The 12,942-nt window shown below is 31.7% G+C and overlaps 1 protein-coding gene across 9 annotated transcripts in view; it reads right to left on the bottom strand.

The window, feature by feature from the left end:
- Nucleotides 1–395: 395 nt before the first annotated feature.
- LOC145242626 (uncharacterized) overlaps nt 396–12,942 on the bottom strand; it is a 377,218-nt gene continuing 364,671 nt past the window's right edge. For all 9 annotated transcript variants that reach the window (XM_080105747.1, XM_080105741.1, XM_080105740.1 and 6 more), the window contains 4 exons: nt 8,207–8,387; nt 6,034–6,175; nt 3,175–3,305; nt 396–2,213 (listed from right to left, as the gene is read on the bottom strand). In XM_080105747.1, the coding sequence (XP_079961873.1) occupies nt 1,918–2,213; nt 3,175–3,305; nt 6,034–6,175; nt 8,207–8,387 (750 nt within the window). In that variant the 3' untranslated portion in view covers nt 396–1,917. The remainder of the gene's footprint in view (nt 2,214–3,174; nt 3,306–6,033; nt 6,176–8,206; nt 8,388–12,942) is intronic.

Below are 12,942 nucleotides of genomic sequence, written 5' to 3'. Positions count from 1 at the left end.
GGAGAGAGAAATTGGTGGGGGGCTAGTTTTAAGTACAAAACAAATTCTCTCTAGAGCGATGATCTACTCAAGAGATTTAAATTGAAACCTGTCCCAAGAGACAAGTGAACGCAAAATACTGTGGCAATTATTCTATTTTTTAAACAATATCACAAATTTTTTGCAAAAAGCAATAGTTCATATAAAAAGACACACTTATGGAGGATAAAAAATTTTCCAAGGAATTGGGGAAAGATTTCTGTGATGATCAGAGTAGAAAAGGGAGAATGGATTTACTTGATTTGTTAATTTGTCAGTAAAAAAATTAAGGATGCGAATGAAAGAAAAAAAAAATGCAGGAATTATCCACAAGTTTTTAAAAAGTTTTTGAATGTTGAATAGCAAATTTACTCTCATTTTATTTTTTTTTGCATAAAAGTTAGAGATTGAAACATCAAGTTAATAAACTCAATCTATTTAGAAAAATAAATTATCAGCAGAATTTGAGATTGAATAGAAACTGCTTTACTTCGATTTGAGTCATTCTTTGTATGAAATTGTAATGACACAATTTTTGTTTTTTGTCCAATAGCGTTGAGGAAAAAAAAAAGAATTTTAGTTTATAAAGAGAAAAACAATTGTTTTCAATTTGCTTAGAATAATTTGTTTTTTAATTTCACCTCTTCTTTCATGTGTGCTCATCTAAAGATGTTCCAAACAGGTATAGCTAAACTGTTCAACAGAGATCAATAAAAAAACAAAAAACTTTAACACATATGAGATGATGATTAAAACAGCCGCATAATTATATATGATGAATAGGACAAACGAAAAAGTTTTCAGTTTTTTGGCAATTAAATCTTAGAAATGTTATGCAAGAGTTTTGAATGAAAGCATGAGAATGAAAGGAACTGATTGCAATAATGAAATGAGGCTCATAATCAAGCCTTCAAAATACTGATTAAATAAAAACTGAAAGAAGCAGCCTCATTCTTGGTAGTTTTGTGATAAATAATAATGATATGATGATGATATATGATGTAGTCAGTAACAAAGGAGATGATAAAGATGTTGGGAAAGTCTTTGGTGTTTTTTTAAGGATGCAATTAATGTTGAAACAATTGTTAACTCATAATTTGCTATTTGGTAAGTTATTTTCCCATCATTTAAATGTATAAAACTATTTTTTTTATACAGAATACAAAATAATAATAATTATAAAAATGAAGATAGGATTTAATGACTTCTGGATAAATAATCAAAATTCTATCTTTCAACATCCCAATTTAAAATGAGATACCTGTCAAAACTAATTTAATATTCATGGCTTGCTATGGCTATCTGTTGTGCCTACTTGTTTATAATTTTTAAATGTTTGAAGTTTAAAAAATATATATATAAAACAAGTAAATTTCTTCCTTGAAAAAAACAAAAACAAAAACAAAGTAAATTCTGCCAGTAACACACAAGTGAAATTTTCTGACAATTGGAAATCATAAATTTTAAAGAAACTCTGGCCAAAGTGGACAACCATTAGAGAGGGGGGCCAATCTTGAGTCCAGTGGTTTTGAAGGGGGTGAGGAAGGGGGGAGGGCAATCTGAATTGCATGATTTTAATTGCTGCACATATTTTTTTATGTATGAGTGTAGATTAAACAGAATTTGCATTTTAAAGAAAATTTCAACATAAAAAATGAACCACTATGTGATAAGAGAAAAAGATAAAAATCATATAAAAATAAAAATCATTGTACACTAATCTTGCTCATCATGGTTAGGCATCATTATTTTAAAAGAACCCCACCCACCCCACACCCAATAATCCGCTTTCATTCAAAATTATGTTAATCTGTTTTTTTTATTTTGTATTTATTTAAAATGTTTTTTTTTAAAATTTTATTTAGTTATTTTTTAATTTTTAGACAAGTCCATTTTTCCTCAAGTACCCATTCCTATGACATCTGCTCGAGGGGCAACAATATCAGTTAAAATGTTCTGTGCTTCAAGCATTTCTCGAATCAGTTCACAAAACGTCACATGACCTTCGTCTTTCTGTTTCTGTAAGTATGTAATGCTACGGTCTGATGCTTGTCGCACATGACTCAACAACAGGAGAGCGGACGGAACATGCCGCGGGTTGTCTGGATGGTACTTCTGGGCAGTGTCCATCAAAGCATTCAGGATTATTTGCCGAATGTCATCAATTTTACTAAATCCAGCCAACCTTCGCACTTCTGTAATGAAAATAGGAAAAATTATATATTAAAAAAAAAACACATAAATTTTGCAAATTATATTTTAACAAAAATAAATAAATAAATGATAATAATTCACAGGAAATCTAGTTATGCAGTCATTGCAAACATTACAAGAAAGCAGCCAAATTTTCACTGGAAATCTATTATCAAGAAATAATACATTTTTACTAATAGAGTTAAATATATTTGCAAGGAAACCCATTAAAATAGCGTAAGCACAGGATGAAGTGATAAATAATGAATTTACAAGTAATTTTGGTCAATCAAATTCTTTCCCTATTGTCTATTTATTCAGTCTTCTTTATCTAAATGAATAAATGCAATTCTTAGGTCCATTTCTCATACTAACAGTAAAGGCATTTCAAATTAATCAAACTTTACACAATATATACCATCTTTTTTTTTTTATATAGTACTTGATTTCAAAAATTTGTGATCTATTTCTGAATTGTGAATGAAAAGGTAAATTGATTTCTTTTTTCTTTGCAGTCACATTAAAAAAGATAAATTTGTATCAAATTTATCAAAATGTTAATGTTCGATTTTTGTTAAAAAAAAAAAAAATCTTGGATTGTTTGTGATGATAGTTTTCATCTTCTTTCTTTACAAAAATCATGCTCAAAATTGATAGCAAGAAAGTCATTTATTGCTTTTCCATCAATTTTTAATAGCTGGAATAGTTTTATTTCAAAACAGTTTAGAGTTGGACATTTTTAGTTGACTCCTCATCTGTGCAATTTTCATCAACTTTTATCAGATAAAAAGGAAAACCAATTATTTTCTCCATCATGACAAGATAATTGATCATTTCTGTGTAGATATTAAGTGAAAAATAATGAATGTGGAGACAATGTCTAATGTTATAAATTATGGACTTTTATAGATAAACAATATGGGTGGGAGTGACATTCAGACAAGGACTGACATGTTTCTGTACCTGCGTTGACTAAAATGGTTGCTTCAAGTAAGAGCAATTCTTCGCGATTGATACCAAACTGTAGGAGTTGTTCACTGACTGCAGCCACTTGTTCTAATATCTGGGTCATCCCTAACATCTCCCAATGATGCCTGGAAATTAGAAAAACAATAACATTAAAAAAATATATACATTTTGGGGAATGGTGATGTACAGAGATAAAATAATATTAAAAAAAGAATTAAATATGATTATGAAAGGTTGGGGTGAGTGGAGAAGAGATGAAATAAGTTAAACCCTACTAAAATTTCAGAATTGGTTCAGGGGAATTTTTGGTGGGTGTTAAATATGGTTTGAACTGTACCAGTCAACAAAGAAAATCTTTTTTATGAAATCCGTTCCTTCCAATGATCACGAATAGAGTATAAAAAGATGTGACTTGGGGGTGAAAATTGCCACATTTCTCTAAATATGAGCCCCCTCCTCCAATTACTAAGCAAAATTAAATATTAAAATCTGTTGGGATAAAGTTATCAAGGTCTTGTTTTGTTTTATATTTTAAAAATGATATCATTAATTTTGTTTAATGAAAAAATTATGAAGACTTTAGAAGTAAGGCTAAGTCACCATTTTGAATATAATTTGAAATGTGTATGAGGTATCAAGAATAGCCAGAATGTATTGTTAAAATAAAACCATTCCAATATTCCTTGAAAATATATTGTATTCCAGATAGAATATAATCGACATTTATCTAAGATATCTAATGTACAAGTTAAAAAAAGAGAATCATTTTTTCTTAGTGATGGAAACCTGAAGGAGTCACACACACACACACACACTAGTGTACACTTTTAGTAAAAAATGACAAAAATAATTTCATTTTTCAAATATAAATCATTATTATTATGTACTCACGAGGATTTCTTACACAAATCATCATCAGAGATTACTCGATGATAACCAGTGGCGTTCCTTGGAGTCTGGGTGACAAGTATCCTCAGATTTCCAGTACTTTCTACTTCTTTCGATGATCTTTGCAAATAAATTTGTGTTATCACAAAAGCCACTGACTATTGATTTCTTGCTGGCAATTCCAGTTTTCACTGGAATATGATTGACCAGAAGCCTCCCCAAGATCCCAGTCTTCGCACTCATCCAGTGAATGACTGGTTGGTGCTTTCATTCCTTGGTCTTTCTATTCTCATCTACTCTTCATGACTATTTGGTGTGGTGGCAGTTGATGTCAACACTAAATATTTTTTTGATAGGGAGGATCAACTTACAATTTTACGGTTTCAGTTTTCTTGATTTCATGTGGTGTTCCTCTATCTTTTTATTTTACTTCTCTTTTAGTTTCTATATGTCCGTTAGCATTTTAGTCTCTGCACTCAAGGGTTTCCTTAATATTTCAGCAGTTTTCATTATTGTTATTCATTGAATCTTTTCAGTCATCCCCCTGATTCCAATCTCTTCCATTCTTTTTATTTACAAATTTTTTTTTGAGATCATTATTATTTTTATATATGACTAGCGGGGGTACCCGGCGTTGCTCGAGTGTTTGGAGGGGGGGGGGGGGGGAAGAACTTCTTAAAAAATCGGACCCCCCCCCCCCAAAGCCAACGAACGCAAAATTTCTTTAAAAAAAAACCGAACCACCCCCCCAAAAAAAGGACGGCATTGCCCGGGTATTTGGAGGTGTATATGTAGGGCAGGGGCAAAGAAGAAGCGAATTAATAACCCTGTTTAAACTTTTTAAAAAAATCGGAAAAACAAAACAAATAAAACCGCGAACGGACGTAAAACTTCTTTAAAACAATTGGATAAACAACCCCCCCCCCAAAAAAAAGGTATAAATAACCTCGTTTCAATATTAAATGTTTAAAAATCGAGAAAAAAAGTATATCTGAAAACTGGGATTGAACCTGAAGTCTTTAGATAACGTATAGGCGCGTAGATGAAAGTAGGTCGGTTTTTATAATATTTAAAACGAATTCAATGTACAACGTCTTTTGCGTGTATTGACTCATGCGTAAAGCCATCTTGTCATGAAGATACCATTTTTTTTTCCCCCCTTCCTGTAAAAGAGAGAGCCGTTAAGGATTTTTCAATATTTGTCGTCCAAGATGTTGAGCTTCAAAATGATACCGAACTCGTAAAAATCCGTTGCTTCTGTCGAAGGTTTTTGCGAAACACACTAGCATTTGCGCTTTTATATATATATAGATAGATGACCAAATGTAAAAAAAAAAATATCACTTGTTAAATTTTTATTTAGAGTGAGGGGTTTTTCCCCAATTTAATTCAGGTGTTGAGGATAGTTTGACTTGCAATTTGATTTATTGCTTCTCCTCACCATTTGAAATGATTTCATCTAAGAACTTGAAGAAGCCATTTTTTTTACTCACTAACTTTTGTGTGCGAAACAGATTTATATGAATATAGATGAATATACAGAATGAAGCACACGTATATGCTAAGCAAAAGCAGATAATTGTTAAATATAATAGTTATTATTTGACAAAAGAAAAAACATCCAATGTAAAACATCTCAATGTGGTGTAAACTTATACCAAAATGTTTTTCAGATTGTCAAAGTTGAAAAATATTAAGTGATTTACTGTTTTTCACATTTTGCACTGTTCAGGGCAAAACTAAAATAAGTTAGCAAATCTGCACTGTATTTTAAAATGTCTCGCTTTGCTCTAAAATGTAAAAATCAATTTCTTAATGGAGTCAAATCGAGACAGTAGCTTTTGCATACATAAAAGGTATAATAATATCCTCTAGCCTAGAGCTTTATAAAAATAATAAAGTTTTAAGATAAACTCAATTTATAACTTTTGAATAAACAATGAATAAGAAAAGGGTGTGACTAACCTTTCTAAGATAAGGTTTGAAGCAAACGCAAGCCGTTTGCCTTCGTGTTCCATTGAGCGGTAGGCGCAATTCAGCAAGACAAGTTCCATCCAGCAGCACTCAATCAAATGCACCTGGTCAGATAAGGACAAGTCAGCATAACCTGGAATCAAGAGAAAAAACATGTCCATCAAAATCAATTACTTTGATTCAAACCAATTTCAAAACAAATACTCTTCTATACTTAAAAAATAATTTCCTGAAATTGTCAATTGAAATTTATTAAGACGTTTGTTTTTTAAAATGACTTTTTCTATCAAAATTATGAATAATGTAACTTGTTTCATGACTTTGCATTAAAACCAATAAAAATTTCAAAGAACACAAGCAATCTTCAAATCAAATTTATAAGGCAGGTCCACAAGGAAATAGAGGATCGTTTTTTTTTTTAATTAAATTCTATCTTAATCAATATCAAGCCACTTTATTGAGAAAAAAAAAAAAAATCAATATTCGTAGAATGCATTCTATTTAATTTGCATGTTTACTGAAAATACTTAAAACTGAAGCGTGATGGCACTCATATTAGAGAAGATATGTTGATTCACAGTGAAGTAGTTGTGTTTCTATGTCAAACAAGCTGAACCTGTTAGACTGGAAATAATTTATAAAAAAACATTTTTAATCATTTTTTTCAGCATAATTTTCATTAAATTTAGATTCTTTTATCCTTGGATTGTTATTATTCCTAATATTAATAAATGACCTCCCTGATAAAGTCTCTGAGATGGGTATATTTGCTGATGACACCATGCTCTATAACAGACATGAGGGGAAACAAACTGCCAAGACTAAGCTTGTTTTCTTCAATAATTACAAGAGACCTTTTCAACCACCAATAGCTATGGCTAAAGATACTTTACCTGAAAGTACTTCTTTTAAACTCCTCGGATTAACATTTACAAGAAACGTAAGTTGGAACAGAGATATCGAGAGCATTGTCAAGTCTGCTGTGAAGAAGGTGGGCTCTCTCTACTGTGCTAGAAAATTACTGACGCCTGAAAGTATCCTCTACAAGGCCACCATTCGTCCATGTATGGAGTATTGTCACATTTGGGATGGTGCGTCTGCTACTATTCTCCTACTCCTGGACAGTGTTCAAAAGAGAGTCGCCAGCCTGATAGGTTCTGAACTGTCATCTAAGCTTCAATCTCTGTCCCATTGACGAAATGTTGCATCCCTCTGCCTATTTTACAAGTATTTTAATGGTAGTTGCGCTGACAAACTACTAGCCCTTGAGCCCCCTCGACATAAACAGCTCCGACAAATCCGACAATCAACAAAATCCCACCCTTACACAGTAGAGATTCCTAGATGTAAGAAAGCCTTCTACTTTAATAATTTCTTCCCCAGAACTGATAGACTTTGGAATTACCTTCCGGTTTCCTGCTTTCCCAACTGTACTGATATGCAGAAGTTCAAGTGTAATGTGAATAGAAATCTTGCTGCTCAACTCCCTTCATAGTATCCCTGCAAGTAGCTCCCTACATCAAAGTGGCATTGTGCCTTGTTTGGGGTGAAAATAAATGATAAAAAACAAAAATCTTGTCTGAATGCTCTCAACACACTGCCTCTGCAATATAGTGTAGTTGTTAAAAACTGTGGGGAAAAAAAAAAGTAAAAACACTCAACAACTGTTATAGTGTGATGATCTATCTCATGACTATATTGAGTCTTCTAAACACAATGTACAGTGAAGCTTATGACAAAGTTTTTCTCTAACATGCTATTCTACATTTCTGAATTTTTGAGATGAAGATAATACATTTGGACTACTACTTTTATCTTAATTATTATTTCCACATTTCGGCCAACGTAATGTTCAACCTTCTTTAAGTGTATGTCACCAAACTCGTAAATCTTTTTGTCAAACTCAAGAATCTGCATGGTATTACAAACAGAACCATTTATTTAATCCAAGAGATTAGCATGTTCCTGTTCCGTCAGCCATGACTGGATAGAAGTCCTAAGTAATTCGCAATTGTATTTTTGAGTGTTGTCACACTGAGGATTGAACTTTCATCCTCCAGAAGAGTGTAACTTTACAACTGAATTTTATCAAGAACTTTATCTACTACACCATAGGTCTATATGTAAACATAAGCAAATGATAAAATAACTGAGTTTTACTTACCAGGAATATGTTTCGCCCAATTAATCAACTGTACAAGATCCTTGTCTGCAACTTGAATCAGAAGTTGTAGTAAATAATTCTTGTTAAGAGGAATGCTGGGGTTGAGCTTGCATTCAGGGACGGCAAAATCGTTCTTGGAGAGCTCTTCAACTAGAGAGGAAGACTTTGATAAGCGTTGTGACTAGAAGGAGAAAACAACAAAAATAATTTTACCAAAATGTATTCAACAGTATGGAAATTCAGTAGAAAAAGAATGGAAAGAAAAACAATTCCATATTGCAAAGAAATGACAAGTGCTAAAATGTAAAGATAAAATGTGTAGTAATTAGTATTGTCTATCAGGTTTGTTTAGATGTACTCCTTGTTAAGATTAACTTATACACTTTCTTAAAGAAAAATTGCAAATTTATTATTCGTTCTATTTTAAGCAATAATATTTTCATTTTAATTGGAAAAAAATTAAAAACTATCAACCTAGTATATATATATATATATATATATATATATATATATATATATATATATATATATATATATATATATTAGCTTAAATTTCATAAAAAAGAATTTAAAAAAAATGTCCCTGTAAATTAATCCTTTAAATTAATTCTTGAATACATCCAGTTTATTTTGAAAATGTTCTATGCTATTGCTATTTCAGATCATTTACAAAAATTTGTTAAGGAAGTTGCTCCAAACAAGGCATGAAGCTATTTGATGTAAGGAATGAACAGAATGTGAGATAATTATCGCAAAGACAAGAGATGCCTATTGGCCTTAGTCTTAGAAAGACCAAGTGTTTAGATAAGAGAATAACAGTCAGTAGGATGATTTCCACAAACTTGCAGTTCTTGGAAAGAAGCTACTGAAATAGAAAGCTATATTATTATGAGATATCACAACGATGAATTGGTGAAGACCAGTAGACCAACGAGTCAAATGAGCTAACAAAAAAGCAGAGAATAAATCTGACAATTCTGAAGAACACATGTCATAATAGTATTTACAGAAAAGACAGAGACTTGCAGAATTAAGTCTGTGTGTGTGAGAAAGAGAGAGCGCAATGACAAAAGAGTAGGGAACCAGTCAAATTAATGTCATGCATATGAACTCTAAAACAAGACAAAGATTCAACAGTTCAAACATGACAATACTCCATACAATATGAGGAAAAAAAAAATTTTTTTGGTAGATAGGCAAGATTGAACCAGGAGCCTTAAGGTGAAATGGAAAATAAAAGTGTGAAAAAAACCCTGACATTTTACCGCTCGGCCAGCAAGGAGAGTAACCGAAAAACGTTTGAATTTATTTACAGACTAAAAAGTGAGGTCAAATATCATGCGATAGAAATCACGCAGTTAACTTTTACTGCAAAGCAGTTTTTTGGGGTTTGTTTACACAAATTAACAAGGTCAAATAAAAATCCCGCAGTTAAGTTTTACTGCAAGGCAGTTTTTTCATGTTTGTTTATGTTTGGGGAGGGGGGACAGCTCCCCATAAAAAGGGGATTGTCCAAATTGAATAGCAATTGTCTGATATAAGAGGTTTTCCCTGTATCAGGCCGAGAACCACACCTTCACTTCAGATTAGTTTTGGTTTTATACAAAAAAGCTGAACACACACGAGGCCAGCCGAAATAGAAAGAATTTTGTAAAAGTCGATGTAAATCTAGACGTGACATGTGTTTGCAAATCGTAAGCCCGGCGAAAAAGCCTTTATCAGACATACATAAAATGTCCACACACATTTTGTCTTTTATATATATATATATATATATATATAGACTAGTGGGAGTACCTGGTGTTGCCCGAATGTTTGGAGGTGTAAAAGAAAAAAAGTTTTGGTAGGTAGGTGGGCTCGAACCCGAACCCTTAAGGTTAATAGGCTGATAACTTATCACGCTATGCTGGCAGAGAACTAAAAATGTGTGAAATGAAACGAGTAAAAAGTCAAATGATTAAAAAGTGATGTGACAGGTGCGTGAATTAAATGAGGTCAACCATCACGCCATAGGGAATGAAACGCACTTAACTTTGGCTGTAAGCCAGTTTCTGCATATCTTGTTTGTTTCCCCCAAGATGTTTTGGGAAAACCAGCTCCCCATTTAAAGGGGAGTGTGGTAATGAATAGCAATTGTCTGATATGATGAATTTTGGCTGCATTGATCAAACTTCATTGCTTTCCGGACATCCCGAGCACGAGTGCCAGGGAGACTAATTTTGCTACAGTTCAGTTTTGCTTATATATGACAAAGCCAAAGAAACATGCAGAGAATAAAAAATATCACGAAAATAGCGTGTAAAAGTCACCCAAATAAAAGACACACACCACCCCCCTTTCGTAAATCATAGATATTATAATCTGGGTAGCATCTAAAAGGTTCTAAGAAAGAGTTGCCACCTCAAGCCCCCCCCCCTCCAAAAGGATTTAAAAAAGTCAGGGATCAATTTGTAATGATAACATTGTAATAAACGGAGCACACACTTTTTTCCACATCAGTCATTAATGCTGCCCCTACCCATTAAATTTTTCCCTTTACTGTTGGTAAGGTGTATACAATTTCTTCCAAGGTATTTTGGTAATGTGAAAGCTAAGCATGTAATCTATAATTGAAAAATTGAACAGGAAAAATCTAAATGCTAAATGCAGCATTAACAATGGGAATGGCCAAAAATGTTGGTGTTCACTGTAGTAGAACGTTATAATTCTATATATGTGTGTAAGCGATGATAATCGCCTGAAAAATTCACGAATAAGTGAAAAATAAAAAAATCTAAATAGTAGGGGCAGCACTGTTCAGGTCCAATTCTTTTTTTCTTTTATCATTATTTTGCAATCTGAAAGTTATATGTGTTTTAAAGATTCTAAAAGGATAAACATGTCCAATAGCTGACCTTAATTGGCTTGCCATACTCTACTAAATATTTAAAGCCAAATCTTTCAGAATAAAGGCCAAATTGATAACTATAGCCAGATTTTCACAAAGAAAGAAAGCAAATTGAAAAAAGTGTGTGTAAATATATAAATATTTATGTATTTTACACATCATTATTCCTATTTTTTTGTGTGCTTGTGTAGATTGGTGATGTTTTAAATGACGCATTTCATATATATATATATATATATATATGGAAGAGTTTAGCTTCCAAAAATAAGTTTGTTTTATTTAATTAAATAAACTTCCATATTTTATTTTTGGCATAATAATAATAATAATAAAAAAAAACGCAAATATTTGGGAGCTAACCTCTTCAATTTAATTCAGAGTTATATATCTTCAATACAGCCGTATTATCCATATAGCATTAATAAAGGTAATGTTCAAGGATCAAAATGTTAAATTGGTTATTTCTCACCGCATTATTCATATTTATACATAAAAGAGTTTAGCTTCTAAATAATCACATCTTTTTTATTACGATTAATTATGAAAAAAAATTACGGAATTTTATTAAAAGAAATATGTTGTGGAAATAAAATTGTTGGCAAAAAAATAAGTTTGTTTTATTTCATTCAATAAACTTCCGTATTTTTTTCTGGCATAATAATAAAAAACAAACATCTGGGAGCTAAGTTCTTCAATTTAGTCCAGAGTAACATCTTCAATATAACCATATATCATTAATAAAAGTAATATTCAAAGTTCCAAAAAAGTTAAATTGGTTGTTTCTTACTGCTTTTCACATTCACCTTAATTTGATGACAATTATAGGTTTTCAGGTAATCTGTAAATGTATAACAAATAGTCTTACCCAACAACAACAATGCATGCAAGTGCATTGTTTGGCTGACTGTCAAAAAGCATAACATAATTACATAAAAAGTATTTGTCGATGACAATTTTACATGTGATATGCATTATCATAATACTGGAAAACCTATAAATGTTGTTCAATAACAAGGAAAAGAAAAAATAATTTACAAATAAACTTCATATATTTTTAATTTTTTTTTGTTTGTTTTTCGGGAGAAATAAATCTCACTTGTCTGTTTAAATGTATGTATGTATGTACGTATGTATGTATGTCTAAAACTTTTGACAGAGGCGATGGATTTTCACGAGATTGGTATCGTTTTGAAGCTTGACACTCGGATGACAATATTGAAAAATTGACTAAAAACATCAATTTCTTCACCCTCAACTGGGCAACAAAAACGGTCCTATATATATTATTCCTTAATTGGAATTCATTTTTGAGATGAGCATTATATATATTAATTTATTTTTATTTCGGACTACTAGTCTCATCTTTATTCGTCTATCTGACGAAGGCCAGAGGAATTAGTTGGCCGAAACGCTGTGAATAAACAATCCAATAAAAGATGAAAAACAACTAATAAAGATGAGACTAGTAGTCCGAAATAAAAAGAAATTAAAAACGGTCCTCTCGTGACAATGACCGATTCTAAGCATGTGTCAGATGACGTCGTGACCTGATTTACTTTAAATAGTTGAAAAACCGAACAAATTTCATGTACGTCACGTTAGCTCAGTTGGTTAAGGCCTTGGTTCATTATCTAAATGTTTTGGGTTCGAATCGTGGTGTGAGATGTTTTTCTTTTCTTTTTTTTTTTTCGATTTTTTAAATTTAAATATTGAACTAGTGTTATTTAAGTCATTTTTCAAGTAACGTTCGTTTTTCTGCTTTTTTTTTTTTTTTTACTTTGCTTATTCTTAGCGACATCCAAAAACACCCGGGTACCCACGGATTTTTAAAATTTTAATATCGAAACAG

Source organism: Euprymna scolopes, chromosome 21, assembly GCF_053919585.1.
Source record: "Euprymna scolopes isolate OS-2025 chromosome 21, ASM5391958v1, whole genome shotgun sequence".
Lineage (NCBI taxonomy): Eukaryota > Metazoa > Mollusca > Cephalopoda > Sepiida > Sepiolidae > Euprymna > Euprymna scolopes.
The sequence above is the reverse complement of the archived record's forward strand: the minus strand, read 5'-3'. Positions and strand labels throughout refer to the sequence as shown.